The sequence below is a fragment of the Olea europaea genome, unplaced genomic scaffold, assembly GCF_002742605.1.
Source record: "Olea europaea var. sylvestris unplaced genomic scaffold, O_europaea_v1 scaffold2960, whole genome shotgun sequence".
Taxonomy (NCBI): Eukaryota; Viridiplantae; Streptophyta; class Magnoliopsida; order Lamiales; family Oleaceae; genus Olea; species Olea europaea.
The window spans coordinates 27,537-45,809 of record NW_019248217.1 but is presented as its reverse complement, the minus strand read 5'-3'; the positions used below and the strand labels follow the sequence as shown (position 1 = coordinate 45,809).

Below are 18,273 nucleotides of genomic sequence, written 5' to 3'. Positions count from 1 at the left end.
TCTAAAAATGTCATATAGCTCATCCCTACCCAGGCATGACACTTGGCATAATAATAATTACTTTTCTTGAAAAAAGAAACCGTGAAGTCAAAAGGGCAGCCCCCCTTACAGAAAAACTGATTTGGGGGGTAACTGTTGACATTTTTTGATCTAATAAAAACAGTTTGCTAACCCCACCTCAGTTAAATGTGAGTTCGGTCCTTACTCCCAGGTTGGACAATCCCGCCGTTATCTCAGAAAAATATCATGATTACCCTCTGTCACATCACCCTATCAATCAAATACACTTGCCAGATGTGACATTATCACCGCCCGGAACAACCAATCATAAGTCATCAACCTCCAGCCCCTTGCAGGTCACCATTACCTGGGGAAAACATTGACACATGGTCACCGGCCTCATCGATCAATCACAAGAGAATCCGGCGACCCGAGTTCCGAGCTCGGTACTGTTGCTGATTTGACTGATTTGATGTAATGTCGGTTGAAACTGTGTATAAATAGTTGAAAAGGACTCTTGTAAAGGGCAAATGATTTCATACAACAACTCAAGGCATAATTACACTCTCTAAATATATTTTGTGGTCTTTTTTCAACAATAAATCACCATTTTTTTCTTAAAGTTTGCTTAAAATTAACCTTACTAATTTTGACGGTAACACAAACAAATAAGGAAAATATCACCATTTTTTTTTCAATTTCACATAAAGCGCATGTTCATGTGGACACTTGGAGAAGTTATTTGCTTGAAAATATTTGTCAATTATTTTATTCCAAGCACGCAGAACTTGCTTCAACCCATAGAGAGCCTTCTTCAATTTTAGGACCATAGCTTCTTGTCCTTCAATCACACAACCCAAGGGCTGATCAATGTAAACTTCTTCCTCCAAAAATATATTCAAGAATGCAGATTTAACATCCATTTGATGAATTTTTCATTGGTTTTTGGTTTGTCAAACAAATTGTTTCTAAATGAGTAACCGGAACGAACAACTCACCATAGTCAATGCCGGCTTTTTGTTTGTATCATTTTGCAACTATTCTTGCTTTATATCTCAAATGACTGGATTATATGAGTATATATAGGATTTTCCCAACATGAACCAAGTCTAGTACATGTATCAATATTTAATTGCATACTTTCCCTCTACCTAAGTACATTAATAAGACCAATGGATATACATGTACTCCTTTTAATTCATGCATTAAAACATTCTAACCCTAATTAATCTAGGTATTTATGGATTATTCTAGAAATGAATCTAATTAATTAATTCAACACCACTCGCTAACCATCGATCATACCAAAAGGATGCCGACCCTTCTTTAATCCTCCACTTCGAATTCTCATATACCTCAGGTAGAATCTTTAGATTGATTTCCACAAGCTGGATCCCTTGTTATTAGAATTCAGCAAAAGATGCCCACTCTTTACATATTTGGCACGTAAAAAATTGGCCAACAAACTGTTACTAGTCATAAGTCACTGTGCAAGTTTCATATGGAGAGATCGTTGAATTGCAGCAAAATCACGTATCTCAAGTTCACGTTTTATAATTGGCATACATACACATATTTTATCAACTTTTTTTAAAAAATCTACTAAAATTTTATTTTATTCTTTACCAAACAAGTGCTATATTTTATTTAAATTTTTACAGTTTTCCAACATATACATCATATTCGTAGCAAGTTAATATATTTTCTATCATGAAAGTTGACCCTAAGTACAATATAATATTGGTTATGTAAATCACAGGTTTTTTGACATCAATCATTAATCTCCTTGGCAGATAGTTAACATTTCATGATGCAATAATTTAAGGAATTATCCAACTAAACTTCAACCAATTACTTGGAATCCTATGCTATAAGATCTGATATTCTTTAAAATTTCTGCTTTGTTTATTTATCTGGTTTATTTTCATGCGTGCAATAAGGTCTCTGCTGTCTGCTTGAGAACCTTTTTAGAATTTAGATCAAACTGGATTTAATTGAAAAACAAAATTATAGTGTTTGTGAAAAGAGTTGACTTCCAACAGATAGAGGTCACAATAATCAGTTGACTAGTCTTATAATAAGTGTTTAGGTGTTGCTAATGTCACGTAGATGTTTTTTATATATTTTCATTGCATGAGCATGCATGCTAAAAAATTGTTAGAAATAAAGGTTTTTTAATTTTATTGATCATTATAATTAAAAAATATATTCAGAGGCAGCTCAAACAACTTGGAGGTCTTAGAAAAGTTGCTAAGAGGTTCTTTTTCAGAATAATAATAAGGGAGAATATTGATGGATAAATGATCACTGCGAAAATAACATGATTGCCCAAGGTATATATACTTCAATGGAATATTGTGACAGAAAATCTATATTTATAGGTGTTTAAGATGAAACTATCGAAAATGATGCTGTGATTATCGATGTAACTTTGTTGGCAATTATTAAGAGAATATCATCGATGATTTTTTTGACTATCAATGATTGTGTTTCAGTTGGTGATCATCGGGAAGAAGTGTTGACATTACAAAACTGTTTTTTCTTTCTACATTTCCTTTATAATTTTTCTAAATTTAAGTTCAAATATCTTTCTATTTTTCTTTATAATATTCCAATGAATAAGTTAACTTTTTTAATATCATTTTATTCTCAATTAGTTTTTATTCTTTTATTTTTACTACTTTATTTATTGACGAAATTTTGTTGGTATTCAAAATTATATACTATTTATGTTTTAATATTACAAAGTAAAAGTATTTTGTAAATTATCTTAAAATAATTTTTTAATTATTATTCAATTACTGAATTTTTTTTGAAGAATATTTAACATTGAATATTTTTTATTATTTTATATAACGATAGAAGTAATATCCATAATTAAATTTATTAAATTTTATGTCATCTAAAAAAAAAAAAAAACTCCACTATTATATTTATTTTATTTTTGTGACCTATTAATTTTTTTTGTCATTAATCTTAATATTTTATTTAGTATGTTATTTAGCGACATAATTAGGCTATAAAATTAAATTTGATTAAAAACTTTAAAGTGGAAAATTTTGACCTCGAGATAAAAATTATTTAGATTGATTTTTCACTTTGATTTTGCTGCTTTTACCATAAATAAGATATTTAAACTTTTTTCTTCATATGTTTTCTAATTCTAAGTATCACATTTTGAATTAAATATATTTAGATTATTAATCATTCTTTATTATTTTTTCCTGTATCATTTTGGTATCAAAATTTCAACTATATTTCTGATCACGTCAGGAAAAAGATAAGCTGCTATTTGTGAAATCCAAATACGGAAAGTCATGTAACAAACTGAGTCAGTAAAAATCGTCAATAAGGGATAATAATTGGAACAATTATGTTAACTGATGGAAGTGCTGATGTACAATGGCCCCATTATCGCGTAGGCATGGCTTGAAAAGTTAGCAGTGGTGGAGGATTTCATAGTGATGAAAAAATGTAGGTTAGTTTGGATAAAGTTATTAATCAGCATTGGATTCGATATGGTGATTAATTTAGTTGATGAAAAAATACCGCCTTAAACGTTTAGAATCCGCCAAATATAAAATGAAATCACATACAAACGTCCTAATTTCATGCTTCACAACCATGATAATACCATACAGTGTCATTAAATGAATCCAGACTATGACTGAAAACATATTAAAGATGAAATTTAAATGATTAGATATTTCTCATATGGTCTTAAATTTTACACTCGTTAGTTCAACATTTTGTCACCATAATACGAATTAACACCAAATTAGCATTATGAAGTAACAAAATCGATCAATACGAGTCTTATGATCTTGTAAAATGGGAAAAGAATGATCCCTTTTACAAGTTCACACTAAATTTTATTGTAATAAAGGAAGTAGGTGAGGTAGTTATTGGCCTTTGATCAGAAAACCCGCAAGAGGCTAATGCAGCGTTCAAAAGCACCGGCCAATTAAGGGACAAACTATAGTGGAATTTGTTTTTCAAATTATGATATCTAAGTGCTAAGAAACACGTGTTTGACGAACTAAAACACGATCTTAATTTATTGATTTTTCTTAGACTTTTACAAGTAGAATTGTTTTTCTAATATATACTTTTGGATGAGTTGTTCTCATAAAGTACTTTATTTGACAAAATGGATTACTAGTTAGAAAATGGCATTATAATTATGAAATATACTTTTATGTGATAAAACTATGTATTTTATTTTTATTCAAAAATATATTGGCAGTTTATTATACTATATTATAAATATATCATAGGTCATAAAAAGGATCTAATAAAGTACAAAAGCTTCCATCTTTCTAAATCAATAAATCCTACTGAAATAGTGCATGATTACATATATTATTAATTTCAAGAATCTAGAAATTAAATTATTTTTAAGTTGATTATTTAAATAGTTAATTGTTTAACATTACTACTGATAAACACTTTTTTAGCTAACTTTAGTAGAAATAAATTTGATATTTAATATATCAAACTAACTTTTCAATTTGTAAATATGGTTATTATATAAATAATTTCTTATTTTTAGTATTTAACTTATTTGATAACCTACTTGCAAAATAATTTCTAATATATGAAAATGAGGAATTTCTTATTTATAAATAATTAAAGTGTTATTTCATAATATTCATTCGCTATGCTACTTCTAAATTACTATTGGAAATAAATATCTAGAAAAACTAAAATGTATTTATGACTAAGTAAAATAGGTAATTTTATCATTTGCATTGTTATTGTTTCTTCATAAAATTTTATTATTCTAGTCCATAGGGCATAAATGAGTATGATACATGTTGACCTCGAAAATTGGTTTTTCCACGTGGTCAACCGAGAGCTACTCCACGTTTCCTCCCTGCGCACAATCAGCGAATCGTCAGACGCACACGGCCGGGACCAACGAGGGTGGTGGCGGCCGTATACACTCCGACGATCAAATCAGGTTTAAGTGGTTGGAACAATACTCAGGGACTGTGCAAATCAATGGTAATGGGGGAGGAGAAAATATTTAAGCTTGCTATGGAGTGCTATGTAATAAGAGTTTCATTACCTTTGCCTCTTACCAAATCTTGGGTATTTATAGGTGGTATAAGTCGTTGGATGTGGGACGCGTGTATGCATCTGATGATATGAGGCGTTCGCTCATAGGCGTCAATCAGCCGCGTCTGTAGAGTGGACGGACAGCTTGTCTCTTCTGAGTTGAATTGACATAAAGTTGATAAGTCACATCATCTAACCTCATGAGGACGTCAAATCAATTTAGACCTTAGGTGCAGGAAAGATCTTGGCACAAATCTCTTATGGAAATTGGTAGCGGATCCTCTTACCGGGATCCACTTAGCCTCGGCCTCGAGGGCGAGGTACCTTTGGTCAGGTCAGTACTACTAGGTTGCAGGCATTGTTGACATCACTTCGGAAACACTTCGGACGAATCTTTACCAGGTCGGAATATATGGTAGTGAGCGTTCCGAGGCGTATCAGATCGGAACGTAACAATACATAACATGTTCATATATTTTAAAAATTTACTAAGACATAGTTATATATTTATGATCAAAGTAAATGAATCTAGTGTAATAAGCTTTTGATATCACATGAAAACTAAAAAAGCATTTCCCATCTTGATATGACTAAAAATTTACTAACATGCATTCGTTTATAATTGAAGAAAATATAACAAGTTCTTAATACACGAAAAATAAAATATTCTCGATTTAATGCCAATTCAAAAATTTAATCATTGTTTTATCATTTCATGTGGCAAACAATTGTAAGATGTCTTTATTTAATGCCCTAATTATTGGGGCATTTGCATTATTTAAAATAATCTTTGCTAGGTAATATTTGCATCATTGGCTTGCCCTTGTGCTATTAATGTTAGTTAAACTATTGAGGGTTAAACTAGACCTGTCACAATTATCTACTTACAGCCTAACTACAAGATCGTGTCATGTTTTAAGTTTACTTATAAGTAAAATAAAATACTTAATTTCATTTTAGTTAATTTTGAAATTTAATTATTTATTTGTAAGTAAACTCAATGTTAGATAAGCTTAGCCAAACATGACCATAACTATATAAATTTTTTTCATGTCAGGAGGATGATATCGCAATTTACCTTTTTAGACGGACATGATCATGCAAAGGGTCAGAAGGAGAAGCAATTGTCCACGGCTTGACGTGGAAAGCTAAGCTGTAGTGGAGGTTGGCCGAGGTGAAGCAATACGGAATGTTTTGGAAGTGTATATAAATAATTTATATTAAGAATAATTAAAATGTATAGTAAATAAATGAATAGTATTTGTGAGTTTTCGAGATATACGTAGATAAAAAATTGACTTGCATTCTTATAAATCGTTTGTAAAAGTGAGCTAAATTTCAATCAAGTTGCAAGAGATTACCTCTAATTTTTTATCTTGAGTATTGAATTTGCGAATTTTCGATTCTTGATAGCTATGTTCACGAATTCTTCAAACTTCATCTCCATCATCATGTGTACTTACTAGTTACGTACATGATTTGATTTTGAATTAATTAATAAAGCTTGCTCCAAAAAAATAGAATTAATTGTTTCAATGGTTATTGAACTTAGGTCAATACTTTTGATTGATTACTAAAATTTAAAATGTCGTCGAATTTTGATCATTGAATTTAAGTCCATGCTTTTAATTGCTCACTGAAATTTAAATTGTCGAGTTTTGGCTACTAAATTTTGAAAAATGTCATACATTACTCACTAGCATAAATGTTGAACTTTGAAAAATATCGAGTTTACATTGAGTAATGTACAATATTTTTCAAAATTCAATGGTCAAAATTCGACATTTTAAACTTTAATTAGCAATCTATAATATGAACCTAAGTTCAATGACTATTATAACAATTAACTCAAAAAAATAACAAGGATAAAATTACAAAATATGACTCACTCTTGGGTTTAAATATCCGAACATGCTCCGCAACTTTCTTGTAATCTCTCTCTCTCTCTCTCTCTCTCTCTCTCTCTCACACACACGCACACAGTATCTATGTTCTTGAGTTTGTGATCCCAAAACAGTTTTGCAACGTTTTAATTGAAGAAGAATTAACAAAACGAAGCACTTTTATATGATATACATACTTTCTTGCCGAAAATCTTGAAAAACTGCTTATTACAGTATCGCTTTTTCTGTTTCAAGCAATGGGAATAAAAGAAAAACTCAAAACTTGTTCTTCCACTTCAAGAACCTTCAAAGTCTCTTTGGTTAGTTTCAACTGTGGTTTCTGACAAAAAAGAATGGATTTTTTCAACACAATCAATGGGTATTCTGAGAACCTATTTGGGTTCCAAGGTGTAATAACAAATGGGTCCTCATCAAATTCATCGTTGATTTTGGATAAAGAAAGAGGAGAGCTTGTGAAGGCTATGCTGAAGCCGGGCGAGAAAAAAGTCAATGAAGAGAAGGCATTGATAGCTATGAGGAACCACAGTGAGGCTGAAAGACGTAGAAGAGAAAGAATTAATGGGCATTTGACGACTCTAAGGAGCCTAATTCCTGGCACAGATAAGGTAGTTTAGCTTTTTGATTAAATGCATGTTAGGAAACTTTTGCCTTTATGTGCTCTTTCTGTTATTTACTTCCAAGAACAAGATATAGTAGATATACTTGGGGCATGTTTGGTTATCGTAATATTGGAGAGGAATCGATATTATAGTGATTAAGATTTTAGCCTTTCTCTTCTTCATCCTCTCTTGTTGAACTTACGAAGCATTGAAATAGGTAGTTTTAGTGTTTGATTCAATGCATGTGAGAAAAAATTCACCTTTATATGCTCTTGCAGTTATTTAATTGAATGATTGTAAGCATGATCTGCAAACATGCAGCAGATCCATACTGCAGATATATAAGAACTTAGATAAAAGTAGATATATAATATTGGCAAATGTTTGATATTATAATGAATGAGATTTTAACCTTTTTTTTCTTCCTCCAATCGTGTCCACCTAACAAAGCATGCCATTACTGTTGAAGCTTATATGGTGATTTTTTTTGTTGGGGTATTAAAGTTTGTGTTGTTGAGTTTATTCCCAGGTATTTTAACTAAAAGTATTCCCGATAAATTATATGTTTAATCCATAATCATCAACCCACTACTCACCAAGAAATTTTAATAGGCATCTCTTTGAAGAAATCAAAGTTTAGATGAATGCTATATTTTGACTGTGATCGTTTCCAAAGCTACTGAATATCAATATCCAAACTTTTTCTATGTCATGAGATTTACGGCGATCGGTTGCTGGTGTCTGACTTAAATGAACAGATTCCAACACTTTGAGATTTTTCACAATTTATGGATATTTAAAGCACAAAAAAGCTGTCTTTTACAATTTTTTCTATCATGCTTTGTACAGATATAACTGATTCCTGCAGTAGCATATGGTAAATGTAATCTTCGAAAGACCTTGAATGTATCTAAGCATTACAATGATTAAAAGCAACCAGATGGTAGAGGAAATGGGTTGATGGGGGCATCGTCGCACATACATTGAATTCAATAATTTTGATTTAGGCCATACTTCGAATTTGTTTCCTAGTTCCTACTCCCGTGTTGGCAGTAACTAAATCACTGATGTTATAAAATAACCGGGCATCTAAATGGGATGCATGTTTTTGCTGTACTGAATGAGTACATTTATATGAACAGATGGACAAAGCAGCATTACTGGCTGAAGTTATTAAAAAGGTAAAAGAGTTGAGAGGGAGTGTCGCAGAAGCTACTAAAGGCACACTTGTGCCGACTGACATTGATGAAGTAAGAGTCGAACAAGAAGCAGACCAACGTGATGGAGCGACGTTTTCCATCCGGGCATCTCTGTGCTCTGATTACAGACACGAGATTCTCTCTGATTTAAGACTAGCACTTGAATCTCTCCCTTTGAAGACAGTGAAGGCCGAGATCGCTACCTTGGGAAGTAGAATGGTGAATGTTTTCGTTGTGACTGGATGCAACACAGAAAATGTCGATAATAATATAGAAGATTGCCAGCCTCTCATAGATTCTGTTCGTCAGGCTCTGAAATCCGTGCTTGATAAATTTTATGCATCAGAGGAATTCACATCAAGAAACATGGTTTCGAGCAAAAGGAGAAAAGTTTCGTTTTTCAGTCCTGCGAATTCATCTTATTTGGGAGATTTCTGGTGAGAAGTTGATTTCGTTCATGGCCCTAGTCTCTTTATGTTTATGATATAGCAATTTCGACTTCGCTAGCATATGCCTTAGCATACATGTCTTGTATAATAGAAGGGATGTGCATGCCATGTCATATGCTTGCTTTTATGGTTAATAAGTGTAGTACTTCTTGCAAAATAATAAAAATTTATGGTTCTAAATTCTAATATACTTGTCTTGAAAATGTACAAGATATTCGTCTAGTTTTTATCCAACATAATATGGAGTATATAGACTCTTTCTTTATGAAGATTTGTTCGTAGCAACATACCCTTTCGTGACAAGAAAGAGGACATGTCCTTCAACTCACAAGTATTATTTGAGCCGCGATCAAAAGTTGTGGAAGATTGAGGAACCAAATTTTAGTATTATTCTATCAAAACCATTGACCTGATACCTACTCTTAGTAAAGTAAATATTATATTAAACAAAAATGTACCATTGAAGCATGCATATCAAATACCTACTATTTTACCTACTCATTTACCAACGTATTTCCTTATTATAATTCATATTAAAACTAAACATTATTTATTTAGAAAGTCAAATAAAATGTTTGATTTGTAATACTAGAAAAATGAACAAAAATCGCCACGTCTATTTGGAATGAGTTAAACATTCAATTTCCTTGTGTACGTTAAGAAGCAAGATTCTTCATTTGTAACTCTAGTATGTTCCTCTCAAGTTTTGTAACTGAATCAGCATTTCCAAGTTTATGTTGTTTCAATGCTTCGATTCTTTCTCCTATTGTATTTTTAAATGTCATAAAATACGTCTCCTTTCTTATTGGATTGAAGGTTCACCAGGCCTTATCTAGCCTAGGCATGAGTGGTGTTTGCTCGTAAATCGCTCTCGAACTATAGAAATTTACAACCATGTTTCATTGTGAACCATTCCTAAAAATTAGACATCTTGTTAAGACATTTAATTGAATTTCCAGAGAAATTGGACGACTAGAAGGTGATTATAATGACCCAAAAATAAAATCTATGTGGAGATTTGGAAATTTTGATAGTTTCAGCCTTTCGAGACCATTTTGAGTTGTTATATGACCCAACTATTTTTTAGGCCTAAATCCAATTTTAAATTCATATTCGAACGAATGGGTGGTAAGGAGCTGCGCTGGTCTCGTTCACGAGCCCACCATCCAAGCTTAGTTCGACTTGTTGGGCAAGCCGAGCTCGATCCATTGGTCAACAAGTGAGTTTGAGTTGGCTTGTTCACCAAGAGGTCATGTCCTGGCCGTGAAGGTGTTGGTAAAAAACTAATTAGTTGCAGTAGTGATCAGAAAAATATAATGCAAAGATATAAAACTTATCGTTCGATCGAATCTCGTGACAGCACGATGTCCTAAAGTGAAATTGCCCGTCAATAATTGTTGCGACCTCCGTGGACAATCACTCCCAGAATACAACGATCGTAAACCACTTGTGCAGCAATCACGAATGGCTTTTTTAGAACTCTCAATTGTACTTCATAATAAATGTAAAAACCCGAATATAAGAAATTCAGAATATGAAAAGGAGGATTGATGCAAGATGATTTTTCTATTTTCTTTTTGTGTGTATTTTTCCCAAAACGAAATATGGGTTTATATAGGCAAGATGGAAGTAACAGTCTTCACCATGTTAATGCAGAATTTTAATGACTGAGTAGTGGGTGTTTTAATAGCTGTTAGTGGGTTGTTACAAAAATAAACAATCAGAAAATACTGGCTAGTTTTACCCATTAAATAATAAAGAAAAAAATCGTTTATTTTAGTCAAAGAAGCCCAAGGCCCCAATGAAGACATTTTAATATCTGCGTGGGGAGTGACTCAAACCCTTGATGTCCCACACAAATGTCACATTTCCCACCACTTTGACACTTTATCTAATTTGATTATTTCTTTCACATTTTATATTTATACCATAAATATATAACAATCTCCCACATGAAAGAAATAAGATAAATGAAAATATTACTCTGGAATACGGTAGAAATCATGCAGACTTAGGTGTCTATCGACTTAACATTGGCTTTGTATATTTTATCGAGCTTACTAACTATAGAGTAAACTATGTCTTGAACTCTACAATTATAGTTGCAAACTGAGACAATAGAACACACACATGATTTCTAGAACAGTCATTGAGTTCTCGCGGTTGTGTTCATTTCGATCGTGAACTTTCCCAATTTTTTTGAGTGCTCTAGAGAATTCGCCTCAATTCTCATAGGAAGTGGCCCCACTTCCACACTCAAATTGGTGCTATTATCAAGGGTGCACTGTATTTAAACACCCCACTGAATATTAGCTATAGTAAACATTAAGAGCATTAGCTCATCCTCTAATCAATACAGTTAGTACTACGCATCATAGGAAGGGGTTTGGAATAAATCCAATATAGTACCCCCACAGACCACTCCAATAACTTTGTTGTCCCATTAAACCTTGAACATGGGATCTCCAATTGCAAGGTTGGGTTTCCATTATAGGTGATCTAATAAATAATCGGCTTTAGCCCCATCCCCCTCGATGTTTGTTGAATTAGCTCTCTAGCCAATCCTTTGGTTAATGGGTCAACAATGTTATCACTTGACTTCACATAGTCAATAGTTATAATCACATCTTAAGCAGCTGACACACAGTATTGTGCCTCCTACAAATATGTCTAGACTTTCCATTGTAGGATGAATTTTGAGCTCTTGAGATAGCTGTTTGACTGTCACAATGTATTGAAATAGTTGGAAATGGTTTAGACCACAAAGGAACATCTATAAGAAAATTCCTTAACCATTCAGCCTCCTCACCTGCCTTATCTAAAGCTATGAACTCAAATTCCATAGTAAATCTAGCAATGCAGGTTTGCTTAGTGAATTTTCAGGAGACAGCTCCGCCTGCTAATGTAAATACATATCCACTTGTAGATTTACTTTCATTGGTATCGGAAATCCAATTAGCATCACAATATCCCTCAAGTATAGCAGGGAATTTGGTATAATGTATTCCCCAGTCTAGAGTGTATCTCAAATACCTCAAGACTCGAATGAGAGCATTCCAATGTTCATTGTTAAGATTACTAGTATACCTGCTAAGTCTACCGACAGCATATGCTATATCAGGTCTTATACAGTTCATGAGATACATGAGACTGCCGATTATTTTAGCATACTCTAAAGTGGAAACACTAGGACCTGAATGTTTTCTCAAATGACGGCTTACATCATAAGGTGTTTTAACAGGAATACAGTTGTATTGATTAAACTTTTAAAGCACCTTTTCTACATAATGCGATTGGGTCAAAATAATTCTTTCAGAATGTTTTACTATTTTGATTCCTAGAATAACATCAGCAACACCCAAATCTTTCATTTCAAAGTGCTTGTTCAGAAACTGCTTAGTTTTATTAACCACATCCAAACTAGTTCCCATAATCAGCATATTATCAACATATAAGCAAATTATCGCACCACAATTATTTTCAAATTTGCTAAATATGCATTTATCTTCTTCATTTATCATATAACCACTTGATGTCAAAACTGTATCAAATTTTTCGTGCCATTGTTTAGGAGCTTGTTTAAGGCTATAAAGGGATTTTTTAAGTCTACATACTTTATCCTCAAGGCCTTCTACAACAAATCCTTCAGGCTGATCCATATAAATCTCCTCTTCTAAGTCTCCATTTAAAAATGCAGTCTTGACATCCGTTTGATGTATAGTAAGATCATACAGTGAGGCAATTACAATTAACATCCTAATAGAGGTAATCCTAGTAACGGGTGAATAAGTATCAAAGAAGTCAACTCCTTCTTTTTGTTTATAGCTTTTAGCTACAAGTCTTGCTTTATACTTATCAATTGAACCATCAGGTTTAAGTTTTTTCTTAAACAACCATCTACACCCAATTGTCTTACATCCTTGAGGTAAGTCCACTAACTCCCAAGTATTACTAGATATAATTGAATCATATTCACTATTTACAGTTTCCTTCCAAAATATAGAATCTGGTGAAAACATAACTTCACCAAAAGTACTAGGATCATCCTTTACTAAGTAGGTTATAAAGTCAGGACCGAAAGAAGTAGTGGTCCTAGGTCTTTTGCTTCTTCTAATTTCAGCTTCTTCTAATTTAGATGGCTCCTCTCTAACACTAGGAGGAATAATAAAAGAACTGCTTGATCCTTCAGACTTTTCTTTAAACGAAAATCTATTTTCAAAAAATTCAGCATCTCTAATTTCAAATATTGTGTTCTTTTCAATCAAATTATTTTTAGAGTCAATGACTAAAAATCTATAGGCATTATTATGAAAAGCATACCCTATAAAAACACAATCAACAATTTTCGAACCAAGTTTAGTTCTCTTAGGTGCTGGAATAGAAGTTTTAGCTAAACACCCCCACACTTTAAGATATTTATATGAAGGTGTTCTGCCCTTCCATATTTCATAAGGAGACTTATTATTTTCTTACTAGGAATTCTGTTAAGAATATAATATGCAATAAGAAGTGCTTCACCCGACATGTTAAAAGGTAATCTAGAAGAGTTTAGCATTGATATGACCATATCCTTAAGGGTTCGATTTTTCCTTTCACTTACACCATTAGATTGGGGAGAATAAGGTGGAGTAGTCTTATGAATAATATCATTCTCAACACAAAATTTATTAAAATCTCCTGTATATTCTCCTCCCCTATCAGATCTTAAAATTTTAATAGTTTTGTCTAGCTGATTTTCTACTTCAGTTTTATAGGAAATAAATTTTGAATAGCTTTCATCCTTACTTTTAAGTAGATAAATATAACAATATTGAGAATAATCATCAATGAAAGTTAAGAAATATTTATTTACACCACAAGTAACATATCTTTTTAAGTCACATATATCAAAATGTATCAAACTTAAGACCGAAGTAGTCCTATCAACACGAGGAAATGATTTTCTAGAATATTTAGATTCAACACACGTTTCACATTTTGAATTTGGACAATTATCGATTTTGGGAATGTTTCCCAAAGTTATTAATTTTTTAATAGAAGTTTTATTAACGTGTCCAAATCTAGCATGTCACAAATCATAAGAATCCAACAAGTAAACGGAAGAGTTAGATGCTTTATTATTAATCACAGAGATATTTAGTTTAAACAGACTCTCATCTGCATACTAGATTTTTCCTAATATCAGATACATAAAGGACATCCTTCAAATTAAGGATATTTCCAGAAGTAAATGTAAGCGTCACAGTTCCTTTCCCCTCGATTTTGGAGGAGAAAGCATTGCCCATGAACAGACATTCTCCATCACTAGCGGGAGTGAATGAAGAAAATGCACCTCTCGTGCAGCAAATATGCTTGGTAGCTCCAGAATCTACCCACCAGTCTGTCATGTTGTTTACTAGATTCACTTCTATCACCATAGTAGAGAAATTTTCATCCTTTACCACATGTGCCTGATACTTCACAGCTTTTCCTTTCTTATTTCCGCAATCCTTTGCAAGGTGACCTGTTTACCACAAACAAAACAGTCACTAACAATTTTATTTTTAAATTAGGGTTTAGACCGATTGTTCTTTCCTAAAAATTATTTTCCCTTGTTTCTGCCTTTAAAATTCTGACCCCTTGTAAAATTTCCAATTGGTTTCTTAGTCCTAGAACTTCCTTCAATAAGATTAGCCTTGGTATCAAAGTCTGACATTTCTTTACGTTCTGCCATTCTATTGTTCTCCTCGATTCTAATCCTGATATCAAATCCTCTAAGGACATTTCTTTTCTCTTATGCTTCAAACTATTTTTATACTCTTTCCAAGAAGTTGGCAATTTTTTAATTATAGTTGACACTTGAAAGTCCTCACAGATTTTATATCCTTCAGCAAGAATTTCATGAATTATAATCTGCTATTCTTCAATCTGACTAACCACAGTTCTAACATCATACATTTTAAAATCTAAAAATTTTCCCACAACAAATTTCTTGGTTCCAGCATCTTCTGTAGCATATTTCTTTTCTAATGAATTCCATAACTCTTTTACAGATTTACACGAGTAGTAAACATCATACAGATCTAAAGTCAAACAATTCAGAATATAATTCCTGCACATATAATCCTTATGTTCCCAATTAGCTAAATCCTCGATTTCCTTATCTGTAGGATTATTAGCAATTGCAAAATTGGGTTTATCTGATTCAATAGCATCAACGACTTTAAGTGTTGTCAAATAAAATCGCAGTTTCATTTGCCATCTCTTAAAATTCTTTCCATCAAACAATTCAGGCTTTTCAGAATATTTAGGAACAGATATATCTACGGCAGACATGGCAATTAATTATAAAGATACTTTCACTTTAGATTGTTGGTAAAAAAATAATTAGTTGCAGTAGTGATCAGAACAATATAATGCAGAAATATAAAACTTATTGTCCGATCGAGTCTCGTGACAGCACGATGTCCTAAAGTGAAATTGCCCGTCAATAATTGCTGCAACCTCCGTGGACAATCACTCCCAGGATACAACGATCGTAAACCACTTGTGCAGCAATCACAAATGGCTTTTTTAAAACTCTCAATTGTACTCCATAATAAATGTAAAAACCCGAATATAAGAAATTCAGAATATGAAAAGGAGGATTGATGCAAGATGATTTTTCTATTTTCTTTTTATATGTATTTTTTCCAAAACGAGATATGGGTTTATATAGGCAAGATGGAAGTAACAATTTTCACCATATTAATGCAGAATTTTAATGACTGAGTAGTGAGTGTTTTAATAGTTGTTAGTGGGTTGTTACAAAAACAAACAATCAGAAAATACTGACTAGTTTTACCCATTAAATAATAAAGAAAAAAATCATTTATTTTAATCAAGGAAACCTAAGAGCCCAAGACCCCGATCAAGACATTTTAATATCTGCGTGGGGAGTGACTCGAACCCCTGACGTCCCACACAAATGTCACATTTCTTACCACTTTGACACTTTATCTAATTTGATTATTTCTTTCACATTTTAATTTTATACCATAAATATATAACAGAAGGTCCAGTCGAGCTAGCTCACAAACCCTTATATTATGTATTTTTAAATAAAATTTAATTTTAAATTTAAAATTATAATTGAAATCAATCTTAAAAGGCTGCAAGAGACAAAAAAGCCTACTAGAGTGTCTTCAATACATTTTCTGAATTGTAAACTAGGTCGTATCTAAATTCAAAAATTTTCAGTCTATGTGACATTAATTTCTATCGAATAGGCAACCTAATTCAAATTTCATCTCCTATAAAATAAATTTCATTTCTAATGTATATTAGAAAAAATATATATGAAATATGAGAAAGAAAAAATATAAGAAATAAAAAGAAAAAGAAAGATAAGTATTAAATTATGGTGACTGATCCCCTCTAGAAGAGCCTATACATTGTTCTGATTAGCCTTCCAATTTGCAAGTTTTTATTCGTTTTACCATTTAAGGTAAAAGCCACTTTAACAGAAAAATGTATGCTTTGGTAAAATGGATTTTGGCAAGATATGATTGAATGAAAAATGTTGACTGCGTTTAAATAGTCCAATAATATGATGTCGTGTGACATTATATCAAAGATTATGTCAATTATTATATTACTGAAGCAAGATTCTACAATTTAATAACAATTCAATAGCGATTTAGTCATTTTTAGATAACAGCATGACATAGATAGTCATCTAAATGATATCTATTTTTGCTTGTTCGGTTAGCTAGATATAGTTCTGGACATGTTGCAATGGAGAGAAACTTTTGTAGGCATAGTCTATTTTAGCTTATGTAACAATTTTATTATTATTATTATTATTTTAATGCAATCAACGTTAGTGTATAATGAAAGATAGGAAAATACTTTTGAATCCTATGAGCCTAGGACCTCGTGTTCAACTTAATTGGTCAAATATTGAGTTTGGCTTAGCCCTTGACCGATTAGATGCATGTCCAAGTTGGCCCATTAGGAGAACAACGATTCAAATTCATTGTCATCCCTATACTCAAAGGTCCATTTCCAAGGGAAAGACTATATTCGAAAAAAAACCTTAATTACTAACATATTTATTTATGTTTAAGATTATATAAAATATTAATTCAAATGTATGGGTGGTATAGAGCTGAGCTGATCTCATTCCACGAGCCCACCATCTAAGCTTAGTTCGACTTGTTGGGCCAGCCGGGCTCGATCCATTGGTCGACAAGTTGAGTTGGAGTTGGCTTGTTGACCAAGAGGTCAGGTTCTGCCCGTGAAGGTAGAGTCAAGCTAGCTCACAAGCCCATATATTATGTATCTTTTAAATAAAATTTAATTTTTAAATTAAAATTATAATTGAAATCAATGTTAAAAGGTTGCAAGAGGTGTAGCAGCCTATTAGAGTGTCTTCAATACATTTTCTGAATCGTAAGCAAGGTCGCATCTAAGTTCAAAAACTTTTGTTCTATGTGACATTAATTTCTAACTAAGAAAAAAAATTAAAAAAAAAGAAAAAAAAAGAAAAAGAAAGATACATATTAAATTATGGCGACTCATCCCCTCCAGAAAGAGCCTAAACATTTTTTGGAATCGCCTTCCCAATTGCAAATTTCTATTCATTTTATCCTTTAAGGTAAAGGCCACTTTAATAGAAAAATGCTGACAGGTGCTTCAACAGAACGAATTTTGACAAGATATGATTTGATGGGAAATTGATCATGTTTAAACAATTTAATAATATGATGTCATGTGGCATTGTAGCATGATTCTTTAGTTTAATAACAGTTCAATAGAGATTTTATCATTTTTGGATAGCAGCATGACATAGATAGTCCTCTTAATAATATCTATTTTTGCTTGTTAGGTCAGCTAGTTATAGGGCCTGTTTGGCATATCTTTTACTTTTTGTAGAAGAGCTTTTGAAGGAAATTATTTTAATTTTTGTTTAAAAACTAATATTTAAAAGCATTTTCTATTCTGGAAGTACTTATAAAGGAATTCATATTGAACCTACTTCCTTTAAAAACTCTTCTAACCGTCAAATGCACTTTAACAAAATTAGCCAAACGGATCCAAA

At 32.2% G+C, this 18,273-nt stretch overlaps 1 protein-coding gene across 1 annotated transcript; it reads left to right on the top strand.

Moving 5' to 3' along the window:
- Positions 1-6,977: 6,977 nt before the first annotated feature.
- Positions 6,978-9,400, top strand: LOC111384632 (transcription factor bHLH30-like). Its single transcript, XM_023008939.1, has 2 exons — positions 6,978-7,570; positions 8,707-9,400. The coding sequence occupies exons 1-2, from the start codon at positions 7,298-7,300 to the stop codon at positions 9,202-9,204; spliced, it is 771 nt and encodes a 256-aa protein (XP_022864707.1). The 5' UTR covers positions 6,978-7,297; the 3' UTR covers positions 9,205-9,400.
- The last annotated feature ends 8,873 nt before the right edge of the window (positions 9,401-18,273 follow it).

Excerpts from the sequence above, each read along its gene's own strand:
- LOC111384632 (XM_023008939.1), top strand. The coding sequence starts at position 7,298 with ATGGATTTTTTCAACACAATCAATGGGTATTCTGAGAACCTATTTGGG. Across the intron at positions 7,571-8,706 it reads TAATTCCTGGCACAGATAAG|ATGGACAAAGCAGCATTACT; the intron begins GTAGTTTAGCTT and ends TTATATGAACAG.